The 11,553-nt window shown below is 40.4% G+C and overlaps 1 protein-coding gene across 3 annotated transcripts; it reads right to left on the reverse strand.

Annotated features, from left to right (window-relative positions):
* Positions 1–15: 15 nt before the first annotated feature.
* On the reverse strand, positions 16–9,942 carry LOC147334147 (uncharacterized). Of its 3 annotated transcripts, none has more exons than XM_086271308.1 (3): positions 2,908–9,942; positions 2,589–2,699; positions 16–2,502 (listed from the first exon to the last, which is right to left on the reverse strand). In XM_086271308.1, the coding sequence occupies exon 1, from the start codon at positions 9,782–9,784 to the stop codon at positions 4,208–4,210; it is 5,577 nt and encodes a 1,858-aa protein (XP_086127434.1). In that variant the 5' UTR covers positions 9,785–9,942; the 3' UTR covers positions 16–2,502; positions 2,589–2,699; positions 2,908–4,207. The 3 variants fall into 3 exon arrangements, with proteins under 3 accessions (XP_086127434.1, XP_086127425.1, XP_086127441.1); XM_086271299.1 differs by having other exon boundaries at positions 2,589–2,725; XM_086271315.1 differs by lacking the exon at positions 16–2,502 and having other exon boundaries at positions 2,648–2,666.
* Positions 9,943–11,553: the final 1,611 nt, after the last annotated feature.

An 11,553-nucleotide genomic window follows, 5' to 3' on the forward strand; every position in this document is an offset into this window, starting at 1 on the left:
ATAGCTGAAGAAGCTGAAGAAATCAAAGCTAGTTTTTAAAAAGTTGTTGAAATTTTAATAACTTTGCAGAACAACATCAAGTTAACAAAAATGCAATAACTTAGCAGAAATGCAATAACTTAGAAGAAACATAACAATTCAGCAGAAATGTTGTAATTTACCAGAAGCTACAACTTAGCAGAAATGTAATAATTTAGAATAACATAACTTAGCAGAAATGATATAATTTAGTAGAAAATTAATAACTTGGCAGAAATATTACAACTTATCAGAACTGCTATAATTTTGCAGAAATGTAATTATTAGGAAAAAACTGTAAACAGATAAAAGCTAAAAATGATGAAGTAACCTCAAAGTTACTTGTTTAACTGTGAAAAATGACCAGAAACATTAGAAAAGGAAGAAAACCAATTCAATTAAATTTATATAGCGCCAATTCACAACAAAAGTCGCCTTAAGGCGCTTCATAGATACAGAGAAAAACCCAACAATCATATGACCCCCTATGAGCAAGCACTTTGGCGACAGTGGGAAGGAAAAACTCCCTTTTAACAGGAAGAAACCTCCAGCAGAACCAGGCTCAGGGAGGGGCGGCCATCTGCTGCGACCGGTTGGGGTGAGAGAAGGAAGACAGGATTACCAGCCAGCAGATAAACTGATGTGAAACAAAACCAAAGTAAAATTGCAGAATTTACACAGTTGGTGAAATGTAAAAATGGCAACAAAAAAACCCCAAACAAACAAACAAACAAAAAAACAAAAACAAACAACATTTAGTTAATAAATGCACAAGATGATTTGATGATAAATATGGTACCAATCTACAAAATACTGTCGAAATGAAGTCCACATTGTGATATATTTCAGGTGTGGAGAGTCACACAGCCAAACAATCGATGTGCATATTTAAAGAATCAAATAAAGAACATTGTTGTGGAATAAATTACAGTGAATAATAATCACTGCCCTGCATTAGAGAGTGACTTATGATGAGGTATTAATTGGCTTAACTTTACCTCTAACAGCTTTTCACATAGTGCTGTGACCAGGGTGAAATCCATCATAAAGTAACTGTAAACAGTAGAACCATTAGCATGAATGTTATGGTTCTACTCTGATCAAAACTCAAGTCAGCTGTGTGACCTGATATAAAATGATAAAGAGGAACACATATAAATGACCTTTATGAACTTTTCAAAATGACTTTATATGTCTGACCCATTATCTATATATATTAGAGCAGATGTGGAAAACCACTGTTAGACCTACTCTATACTAACACAAACACAGTCACAAATTCATTGCTAGTGTGACATGTGGTCCTTTTTGCCTTTGACCAATGATATGCTGGTTACTTGGACCAGTTTAGTATTTGCTGTCACAGAGGAATGTTAACCATAAATCCAAAAGACAAAACTGAAAAAATATGTTAATTGCAAACATGTTTTTGCTTAGTAAAAGGATTGAAATTACATGGAAACTATCACCTTAAAGCCTCATTGTAAATATCATCACAAACAGATGTTTTCCACGCGGTTAACAAAGCTCCACCACATCCAATCACTGCATATAAATCTAAAAGAAAACAACAACAAATAAAATGTAATTAACACAAGTGAAGTCTAAGGAGCTTGGAAAGAAAAGCGTCTGGACTTCTTTGAGTTTCTTGAAGACGTTTCACCTCTCATCCGAGAAGCTTCTTCAGTTCTAAGGGTCAATGGTGGAGAGTCCCAGATTTAAACCCAATGTGAGTTTCTCCACAAACAGGGACAAAGAACCCCCTGATGATCCTCTACCTAATCACATGAGCCAAGGTGTGAAAGTGGGTGTGGGTCCCAATCAGCCAGGGTTTTGGGTGAGCTCATTGTGAAACCTGGCCCCACCCTATCATGTGATTTCCTGAGGTCAGGAAATCACCCACGCCCACTCCCAGGATGTGAGTGGACGTTACAGTGTCTGGGGAGGGAACTCAAAACTGGATTATAGATGGCAGACAGTTGGTGTTGTAAACCACCGCCTCTGTTCAAAGATGGTCGCTCACAGTGGACGTAAATGGCTTCTTTCACTCCTCCATCTATCCAAAATGTGAACATTGGCATCCTCAAAGAGTGACCTTTGTCCTTTAGATGCAGATGAACTGCTGAGTCTTGTCCTGTGGAGGTGGCTCTTCTGTGTTGTGCCATGCGCTGGTGAAGTGGCTGTTTGGTCTCTTCGATGTAGAAGTCTGGGCATTCCTCGCTGCACTGTACAGCATACACCACATTGTTAAGTTTGTGTTTAGGAGTTTTGTCTTTCAGGTGAACCAGTTTCTGTCTGAGTGTTTTGCTGGGTCTGAAGTACACTGGGATGTCGTATTTGGAGAAAACTCTCCTGAGTTTTTCTGATACACCGGCCACATAGGGGATGACAATGTTGTTGTGTCTGTCTTTCTTATCCTCCCTCGCTGGTGTCTGATGTTCTTTTCTGTGAAGCTGGAATGCAGGCACACTGGACGAGCTTGTTCTAAAAAATACAGAAAAAGGAACATTTTATTTGTGTTAAGGCCTAAAAACTACAAATAAGTTATACAATGAACAATATTGAAATACCTTATAGGTGCTGCGGGCCACATAACCAGAATCCAGAGCAATCTCACACTTACATGATGGTGAGGAAAGACATGAGCTCTGCAATGAGGTTTGAATGTCTCAGTTGGGACACTGAAGAACTCAGAAGACAGCAATACCTGCACAGAGAGACAGAGTAGAAAAAGCATAGATTTGTAATCCATAATGTCAATTAAAACTCAAAAAGTGTCAACAAGTATAATCATTTGAGTGTGGAATTGTTTATTCAATAAACAGGATTTTAATTAATTAATTGATTTAAAAACACTGACATTTTTTTATCAAAGATAAAGAATCATACCTCTCTCTGCTCTGAGGATCACTGAGCATCTCTGACAGGAAATACAGTTTCCTCAGTAGGAGTCATCATTGATGGTCTCAGAGGTTGTAGTGTGGCAGCATGATGATGGTCTCCAGATCAGGCAGGAGGTCAGGTGATGGGTGTGTCATCTTCTCCATTGAAGACACACTGGTATGGCAGTTCATAACACAGCAGTCTCCTTGTGGCATGTAGTTATCTGTGCAGTCCAGCACTGATGGATCAGGTTTGGCTCAGCAGTTCATGAAGATGGTGTTAAGATGTTGTTGTTTCAGCTGAGGATGGTGAAGTTTGAAGGTTTTCCCACAAAGGAGACTGTGCCCTATCTGAAAAAATATATCTAACAAAACACGTGCTTATAACACCACCCACCCAGCTCAGCCCCCAAGTGTCTATGTAATGCTGGTATGGGGTGTCGGTTACTAAGTTTAATTAGTGCATCAGAAAGCGGGGGCTACACCTAAAGCCCACACTTTCTGATGTCTTTGTTTATTAGCAGCTTTTTCCAGCTGCTCAGAGCATTCTGACTTGGCCTTTATCCACCCAAACCCAAACCCACCCGGATAAAGGCCAAGTCAAACTCACACACCATACCAGCATTACATAGACACTTGGGGGCTGAGCTGGGTGGGTGGTGTTAAACTGTAGTCGGGAACTTTCAGAAAACTATCCATTTACTTCTAAATCAGTTTTTATACATATTCTGTAAGCTGTACTAATGTTTTTCTCTACATAATGTATCATTATAGACATCTCTGGTAGCCTAAAGATAGTTTAAAACTTTTGACATTTTTTACCTGTAAAACATGATAAGCAAAAACTCATTCATCACAAAAACTTTTGATTCTACAAAATCTACTATAATCAAGAAAATATAATTGTCTGTATTTATTCGTGTATGTCATCATAATAAATACCTGCATTTATCTGGGATTTATTTATTTACTATTTCATATTTTAAAGCCCTTGGAGGGGAAGATCTCGTTTGTTGAGCTACATACGTCATAGTAAAAAGATTTAGTCATTTAAAACATGATGTTGGTTTATCAAATGTTGCAGCACATTTCAGATCAGAGGTGCATGATAGCAGATGTTCTCTGCTCTGCATGAAGTTCAGCAATGATTTGGTGAAATGATTAATAACATTGCAATAAGAAAGGGTCTTCTGACAGACAGAGTAGGGAAGACCCTTTTTTCAATGAAAAATCTTTTTCATGCTCTACAATCAGTAAACTCTGTAACAAACATGATCTGTAATTGTTTCAAAACTCACCAGACGACTTCATGATTGGCTCGAGGACAGGACACAAAAGACAGGGTTGTGGTAACTGTAATATGATCTCAGAACACCTGAATACAGACATTTCTGTGGCTGAGAAATAAAAATGAGGTCAAGCAGGGTGTTCTTGTCTGTAGTGGCAGAAGTGATCAGCTGTGAATACCCTCTCGACTGAAACTGCTCCAGAATCTGTTTTCTTCCACTCTGCAACTGGTTCTCATTAAAATCTCCACACACAATTATTGGGTGACAGTCCATTATTTCAAGTGAATCTAAAAGACTTACCAGGTTTTGCATGAATGGTGTCAAACTGTAGTCAGGGGGTCTGTACACAACAGCAATGAGTGCAGGGAATGGAGCCTGAACCTTCAACACTAAAAACTCAAGATCAGTGACATTATGCAGATACTGTTTTACCTGAACCTGAAAATGATTCCTCAAATACACAACAACTCCCCCACCACTTCTGCTGGCCATGTGAGGAAAGTTTGTGTAGGACACATGTCTGTTGCGTTTGAACATGGTGTAGCCATCCAAATGAAGACTGTCTGCAACAAAGGAGCCTTGAAGGTGAGACTCAGTGAGACACAAAACATCTGCTAAACACATTTCATGATGACTCTTGATGTCACTGATGTGAGATGGCAAACCCTCTGTATTGTGATGGATCAGTGTAAGAGTGTCAAGTCTGCTGGCTGTTTCTCTGACCTGAAGAAGAGGCATCATTTCCTCAACACTGGCTTGTCTCATGGTTTGGAGCGCTGCAGTTACCTCGGGATTGGCGTAAATCTTTTTCTCATCCAAGTCCTGCAAATAGAGTCCACTGAGAGACGTCACCCTGCTGAGAGCAACGTAAGCCATACCTGGTTCAAAAATGTTCTTCATTGAAACTACAGCTGTCTGTGTTGTAAGACCCTGAGTTTTGTGAATTGTGCAGGCGAATGCTAGCTTTACAGGAAACTGTCTGCGTACTGCTCCTTTAAACTTCAGACTCTCCTCTGCTCTCTCAATGTAAACCAGATCATCAGAAGCTGCATTAGCACTGCGGTTGTGTCTCATAGGCTGCCGGTTGTCCATCCTGAGCCCCAGTTTAATCATGTGTCCATCATTTTCAGATCTCACCACCTTTACCAGTATACCAAAAGCACCGTTGACTAAACCGTTTAGTGTGTCCAAGTTTCTGGTCAGCATGACTCGAGCTCCTTCAGCAACATTCAGAGTGTCAGGTAAATCATTTCGCCCACCTGTAAATGGTTTGTCTCTTCGTTCCATTCTGCCTGTACATTTATCCTTCTGGAAATCGTCTGCATTGATTATTATGATGTTTGAATGAAGCTTCTTCAGGGTATCTATGTTATGGGATTCCACATTCTTGTTGGTGGCATAAATGTGTAAGACCTCAGTTGGACATTCTTCTGGTGCAGTCACAGCCTGTGACAACAAATCTCTGTCGCACTGAGAAAGCTCATCTGTCTTTTCTTTGACTCTAATCCTGTTCAGCATCTCTGCAAAGGCCACATCATCTTTCTGACGCATGATCTCGGTTAGAGTGATCATCTGAAAATGTTCCTGCCATAGGTCAATCTGTTCTGGATCGTAAACACAGAGAGGTTTAGACTGTCGCACTGGTGGCAGCTGGTAAAAATCTCCAACAGCTAAAACTGACATTCCACCAAAAGGTCTCTGAGTGCCTTTGATTTGTTTCAGTCTTGCATCCACATAGGCAAAAAGGGGTTTTGAAACCATTGAAATCTCATCAATAACAATAATTTCAGCATTCATCAGCTCAGATCTGACTTCATCCAGTTGGTTACCAAGTCCTTGAATGGGTGGTTTCAGACTCCTGGGTAGTTTCAGTAGAGAATGTAACGTAGAGCCACTGATAGAAAAAGCTGCTGTACCGGTAAATGAAGTCAGTAAAACAGTTGGATTTGATATGTCAGCTTCTTCTGCATTAGCAGGCAGTCTGCTCAGGATCTTTGATGCTTCAGAATGAATACACTTAATCAGATGTGACTTTCCAGTTCCTGCACCACCGTTGATATAGAAGAAAAATGGATCTGGGTTCAAACCACAAACTCGCTGAATACACCAGTCTCTTATGGCATAGAACACGCAGGCCTGCTTCTGGTTCAGATTCTGATACATTACACGTACCACGGCTGGATCGACTGCAGGTTGTTCTCTGACGGCTCTGATCTTTGTTACAGCATCAGACTGACGACTGTAGTCGGGAACATTCTCCTGTTCGTTCTCATCATCAGAATGTCTCTCAGGAAGATTCTCATCGCATTGCAGCCTCACAACTTCAGATTCAGGAGCAAGATTACACCATTCATCAATCACAACATCCCTATTTTGTTCAAACTCTTCCAGTGCACTCTCAATATCCTCAGAGTTCTTCTCATACTTGTCTTTATTTCTTTTCACAATCCGTTTCACAGACTCACTGTGGTCTGAACATGGAAGTCGTACAAAACCTGAGTTGTAGAAGGACTGATAGGTTTGGAACCCTTGTGGTTTCAGTTCCTGCTCTGATCTGTGTGGAAGGTAAAGTCTCAACAGTCGACCATAATATTGCTCAGGATCTTTTTCCTGTGAACAGTGGTAATATCTGATTATAGCTGGTTTATCATTCTTTCGCCTTTGTACAAATCCAAGCTGGTTTAGAAGAGGAAGCACATCTTTTCCTTCATTTGGACCACTCACCAACCTGCACAAGGCAGCAAAATCAGCCAGTGACATTTCCTCATATTCTGGGGTCTCAGGTCTGCATTTGTATTTATCACTCAAACTTGTCATCCAAATATTACAACTGTCGTGTGTTGTGCTTTCCAGGAAGCTCATGGGCCGACTCATTTTTACTGGGTTATCATCTGTTGGTACAAATACAACACTGCGGGAACATTTTTTCATTTTTAGGCCACAGACTCGAGTCACACACTCCTGTGCGCTGATTTCTCTCTTTTTTGAGTAAGCTTGCATCACAGCTCTCATTTCATCACATTCATTGACGGTGTTCTTATCAGAGTTGTCAATAACTGTCTTCAGGTATTCAGAGAGGCCAGATTCTTTCTTTGTTATATATTTACAGAGGTATTCTATACATGAATAGGCATTCAAAATGAATGAGACATCTAAATTAGAGTTCCAGGCTTCAAGCAGGTCTGGGTTGTAATTGTTGATCCAACACTCATTTGGGTCACGTTTCAGAATCAGAGCTGTTTTCTTGTTTATGTCTTGGAGGCATTGTTCATACTCATTCATTGTTAAGTTGCATCGTGACAGAATCTGCTCTATGGTGAGGGAAGCAGCTTCAGGTTCCTTCAGCAGGTTCAACAAAGGTCTGAGTTTGGCTTTTGCAGCTTCAGTGTCTGAATCCTCATCCTGTCTCACAATCATTGTTCTTGTGGCTGGTGGTTTGGGAAACCCAAATCTACAACCAGAGTTCACACTCTTAAAGCATGTCTTTGTGTGGTTTTTGCTGTGCTTTTGTAGCTCAGTGACTTTTTTGTGCAGTTCAGGTTGTTTTTCTGGATCAGGGAGTTGAGCTGAGATGTATCTGTCCACAAAGTCACAGACAGTTTGGTCATCATCCACATCTGCTTCTACCTTTTCTCGAATCCACAGCAACATGTGTATATGTGGACTACCTCTGTGCTGGAACTCAACTCTGTAAAAGTAATCAATGATCTCACCAAGGGGCTGTGCAGGAGAAAAAAGCAAATCTCTGAACAAAGCCTCAACACGTTTATCAAACATTCGCATGGTGGTTACTGGATTTGATCTTAGAATTTCACACTTTTCTGACCAGTCCAGGGCTTCAAAATCAACCTCTTCACCTTGCTGTCTCTTTATTGCTTGAATCACTTCAGGCCATCTCATCTCAGCAGCAGAGAAAGTGACAAAGAACTGAGGTGTTCCTATTTGGCGAACCATGCTGAATAGATCTCTGGTAGTTTTCTGCCAGTAAGCTGGAGTTCCTCTGAGTGGCTGCATAAATCTGATTGCATCTTTATTTCTTACCAGCTTCTCTACTTCTGTCTTACTTTGTAACATTCCTGATGTGATTTTGCGTCCATCTTTGGTCATAGTTTTACCTTTCCTTAGCTGTATTGTCATGCTGGAATTAGCCAAATGTATTTCAGTGACAAACTGTGAGAAAAACAAGTAATTTGTGTCTTTAGCAAATCTTGCATCAATGTTGAAAAGCCTTGACTTGAAGTAAGCACTTGGTGTGAGCTTGAGACGTCTCTTTTCATCCAGTGTATTCTGACCAGTAGGAAACTGCACAGGAAATGCCATGGCTTCCAAATGAGGAGTTCTGAAGAAGCTAACAGGATTGTTTCTTTCTGCAGGAGCCACACAATATGTGTTATCAGTGAAACAGAGAATCTCTTCTGAAATGTCTACAGGCTGCAGACAACTTTCTAGAGCAAAACCTCCATTGCTCAAATCACTTTCTGGTTCATCTGGATTTTGTTCCTCTGGTTGTTCATCACAGGATTGCATATTAATATCTTGGTCACTTTGAGACTCACTTTCGCACAAAAGGGCATCTTTTTCATAGTTGTCAATTTCCATTAAATCTGCTTCATTATAATCATCACTTGCCATGCTGGCTTCATCACTGCTGTCATCATCAGGTAACGTTGGATCACAAAGCAATGCATCATCTCTGATAACAATATCTGTGTACTGTGGATGAATTTGTTTCAGTTTACGCAGAGCTTGAATGAGTTTAGACCAGGTGACAGTCTGGAACAGCTGATGGCCTTTGTAGCACAGTCGTCTTTTCAATTTCACCCTCATGATCTGTGATTGGCTTCTGATCCTCGGTAAACTGTCAACTGTTTGTTGGACCTCAGATGGTACACATACCACATTACCACGTATGAGTCTCTGTCTCCCCTTTGGAAGAGGAATAATCTTAGCAAATGGTATGCATTTGGCAATCAGATGTCTCTCCAGAATGTTGAGATCACAAAGTTCAGCTGGAATATCCTGCAGTTCTAAACCATTAACAGCAGCAAGCCTGGGCATGCATCCACTTTTGAGGGAACTGTGACATGTGTGACAGATATACTCTTTTTTTCTCTCAACAGGAAAGCTGCAGTGATCATGACATGCTTCATCACACACATGAACATATTTACCAGTTAGACACTGATGAGCTACAGTCTGGTGTTTTGAGTAATTTTGTCTTTTGCAGATTTTCACCTGATTAGGAAAAGAAGCTTTTAGACAAACAGTACAAACATAAGATGGTGCTGACTTAATGTTTGATCTGAAACAAGATATGGCCTCATTCATTAAAGTGTTCTCTGGATGACACTGTAAAGTCTCAGCTGGTCGATGCATCTGGCGATATTTCCGTTTTATATTCATTGCACATCTGATATTATGCATCTGTCTGAAAGAAAAACCGTTCCAATATTTTACTCTCATTCGTTCTCTCATATTGTCCTTGTGTTGTTGCTGAAATCGTCTCTCTTCTCCATAACGCTTAGTCATGTAAGATAGTTTTTTCTTTTTAAATTCTTCACTTTCTTTATATAGGTTATATACATATGACCTCATGTAAGCTTTATGTTTTTCTCTGAATTCAGCACAAGTTCTGTATATTCTTCTTATACGCTCTTTCTGCTTATCTCTGAATATGGGAGACTCTCTATATGTTCTTGTTACACGTTCCTTCTGCTTTTCTCTGAATATGGGAGACTCTCTATATGTTCTTGTTACACGTTCCTTCTGCTTTTCTCTGAATATGGTAGACTCTCTATATGTTCTTGTTATACGTTCCTTCTGCTTTTCTCTGAATATAGGAGACTCTCTATACGTTCTTGTTATACGTTCCTTCTGCTTATCTCTGAATAGGGGATTGTCTCTATATGTCCTTATGACACGTTCTCTTTTTCTCTCTCTAATTTTAGCACTTTCTCTATACATCTTTCTCAAATGTTCTCTGTGTTTCTCCTTATAGGTAGCATTTAATTTATACAGCTCATTTTTGTACAGACTCCTTTTATGTCTGTGATCAGGATCATTACACTTCTTAGTTGAGTTTTTTTTCTTTGTCTTGAAGCTTTCATCAAACCTGTACATCTGCCTTTCTTTCGTCTTCTGATTTTCCTTTCGTTGTGGTAGCTTTTGTTGGGCTAATAATCTTCTCCTCATTTTTTGCCTTTCCTGTTTATTACGTTTCAGCAGTTTATCTGAGAGTTCCTCTGTTATCTTAGTTGAACTGGAGGCACTGTTTGAATCATTCTGAGGAACAGAATCTGGTGTTACCGGAGTTTCTCTCACAGAAGATGCAGAGGTTTTCTTTTCAAAATAATCAGAAGGATGTTTTTTTCCGGGAGCAGCTGTCTCATTTGAAGAATCAACTCTGGATGACATTACTTCACTGGTTAAATCTTTGGCCACAGGTTTCCGTGTCTGCTCAGTGTATATTTCGGAGTTTAATTCATGAACACGTTCATTTAAAGCTGGTGCTGGTGCACTTGTAGCTGTTTGTCTGTATTCGGTGGTTTGATTAGCATCTCTTTGGTCAGCAGCGTTTTCACTGTGAAACTCGATGGGCTGTAGTTCATAAGTACAGCTTGGTGCGATGCTGAACATTCTGTACAAACGTTTGATCCTGTCAATCATGTCATTAAGACGTGTGAATTTCAACATAACTGCAGTTCCACCACTTACACTTAGCGACAATGGCATACCAGTAGACTTACGTGGGTGAGGGTCAAAATATGCATATTCACCTGAAGTCAGCCTGCTAACAGCGATGACTGTTCCTCCCATGACTAGCAAAGCATAGCGAAACTCTGAAGCCAAACGCTGTAATCCCTGTTCAAGGCTCGGAAAGTGATCTGTACCATCAAATGTGCCGTAATGAGCAAACTGAGACATGTCGACTTGATACTCGTGTGTGCGGCTGGTAACAACTGAGGGAAGTTCATCGCAGGCTAGAAACACACTGTTCACAAACCTCAGTCTGGCATCTGAATAGACGGCATGGCCTTTGTCCAACACACGGTTTAGATCTGCTCTGGTAATAAATTCATCCTCGTGTAAGAATGACAGGAAAACCAAACTGTTAGCCATGCATTGCTGATTCCGGTACTTTCCATACCTAGGAGAAGCCTGGCTTCGGGAAGCACAGACGCTACTCACTCGTGGACTTTCACTGTTTGTAACCTGTACATGAGACTGTCCTGGAGCTTGTCCATCATGCTGTGTTTGTACAGTTAGCTGGGGTTCAGTCTGGATTACCTGCATAACTTCAGGCTCTGGGACAGACACTGAGGGAACACTTCTCTTTACCACATCTGCATAAGACACTGTGGCTG

The sequence above is a fragment of the Aulonocara sp. 'chitande type north' Nkhata Bay genome, linkage group LG3 (genome assembly GCF_057382095.1).
Source record: "Aulonocara sp. 'chitande type north' Nkhata Bay isolate Kocher_YH1m ecotype deep benthic linkage group LG3, A_spYH_male_GT1.1, whole genome shotgun sequence".
NCBI classification, from domain to species: Eukaryota; Metazoa; Chordata; class Actinopteri; order Cichliformes; family Cichlidae; genus Aulonocara; species Aulonocara sp. 'chitande type north' Nkhata Bay.

Bases quoted from the DNA above. Each gene is read 5' to 3' on its own strand.
- LOC147334147 (XM_086271308.1), bottom strand. From the start codon at position 9,784: ATGAGGTCATATGTATATAACCTATATAAAGAAAGTGAAGAATTTAAA.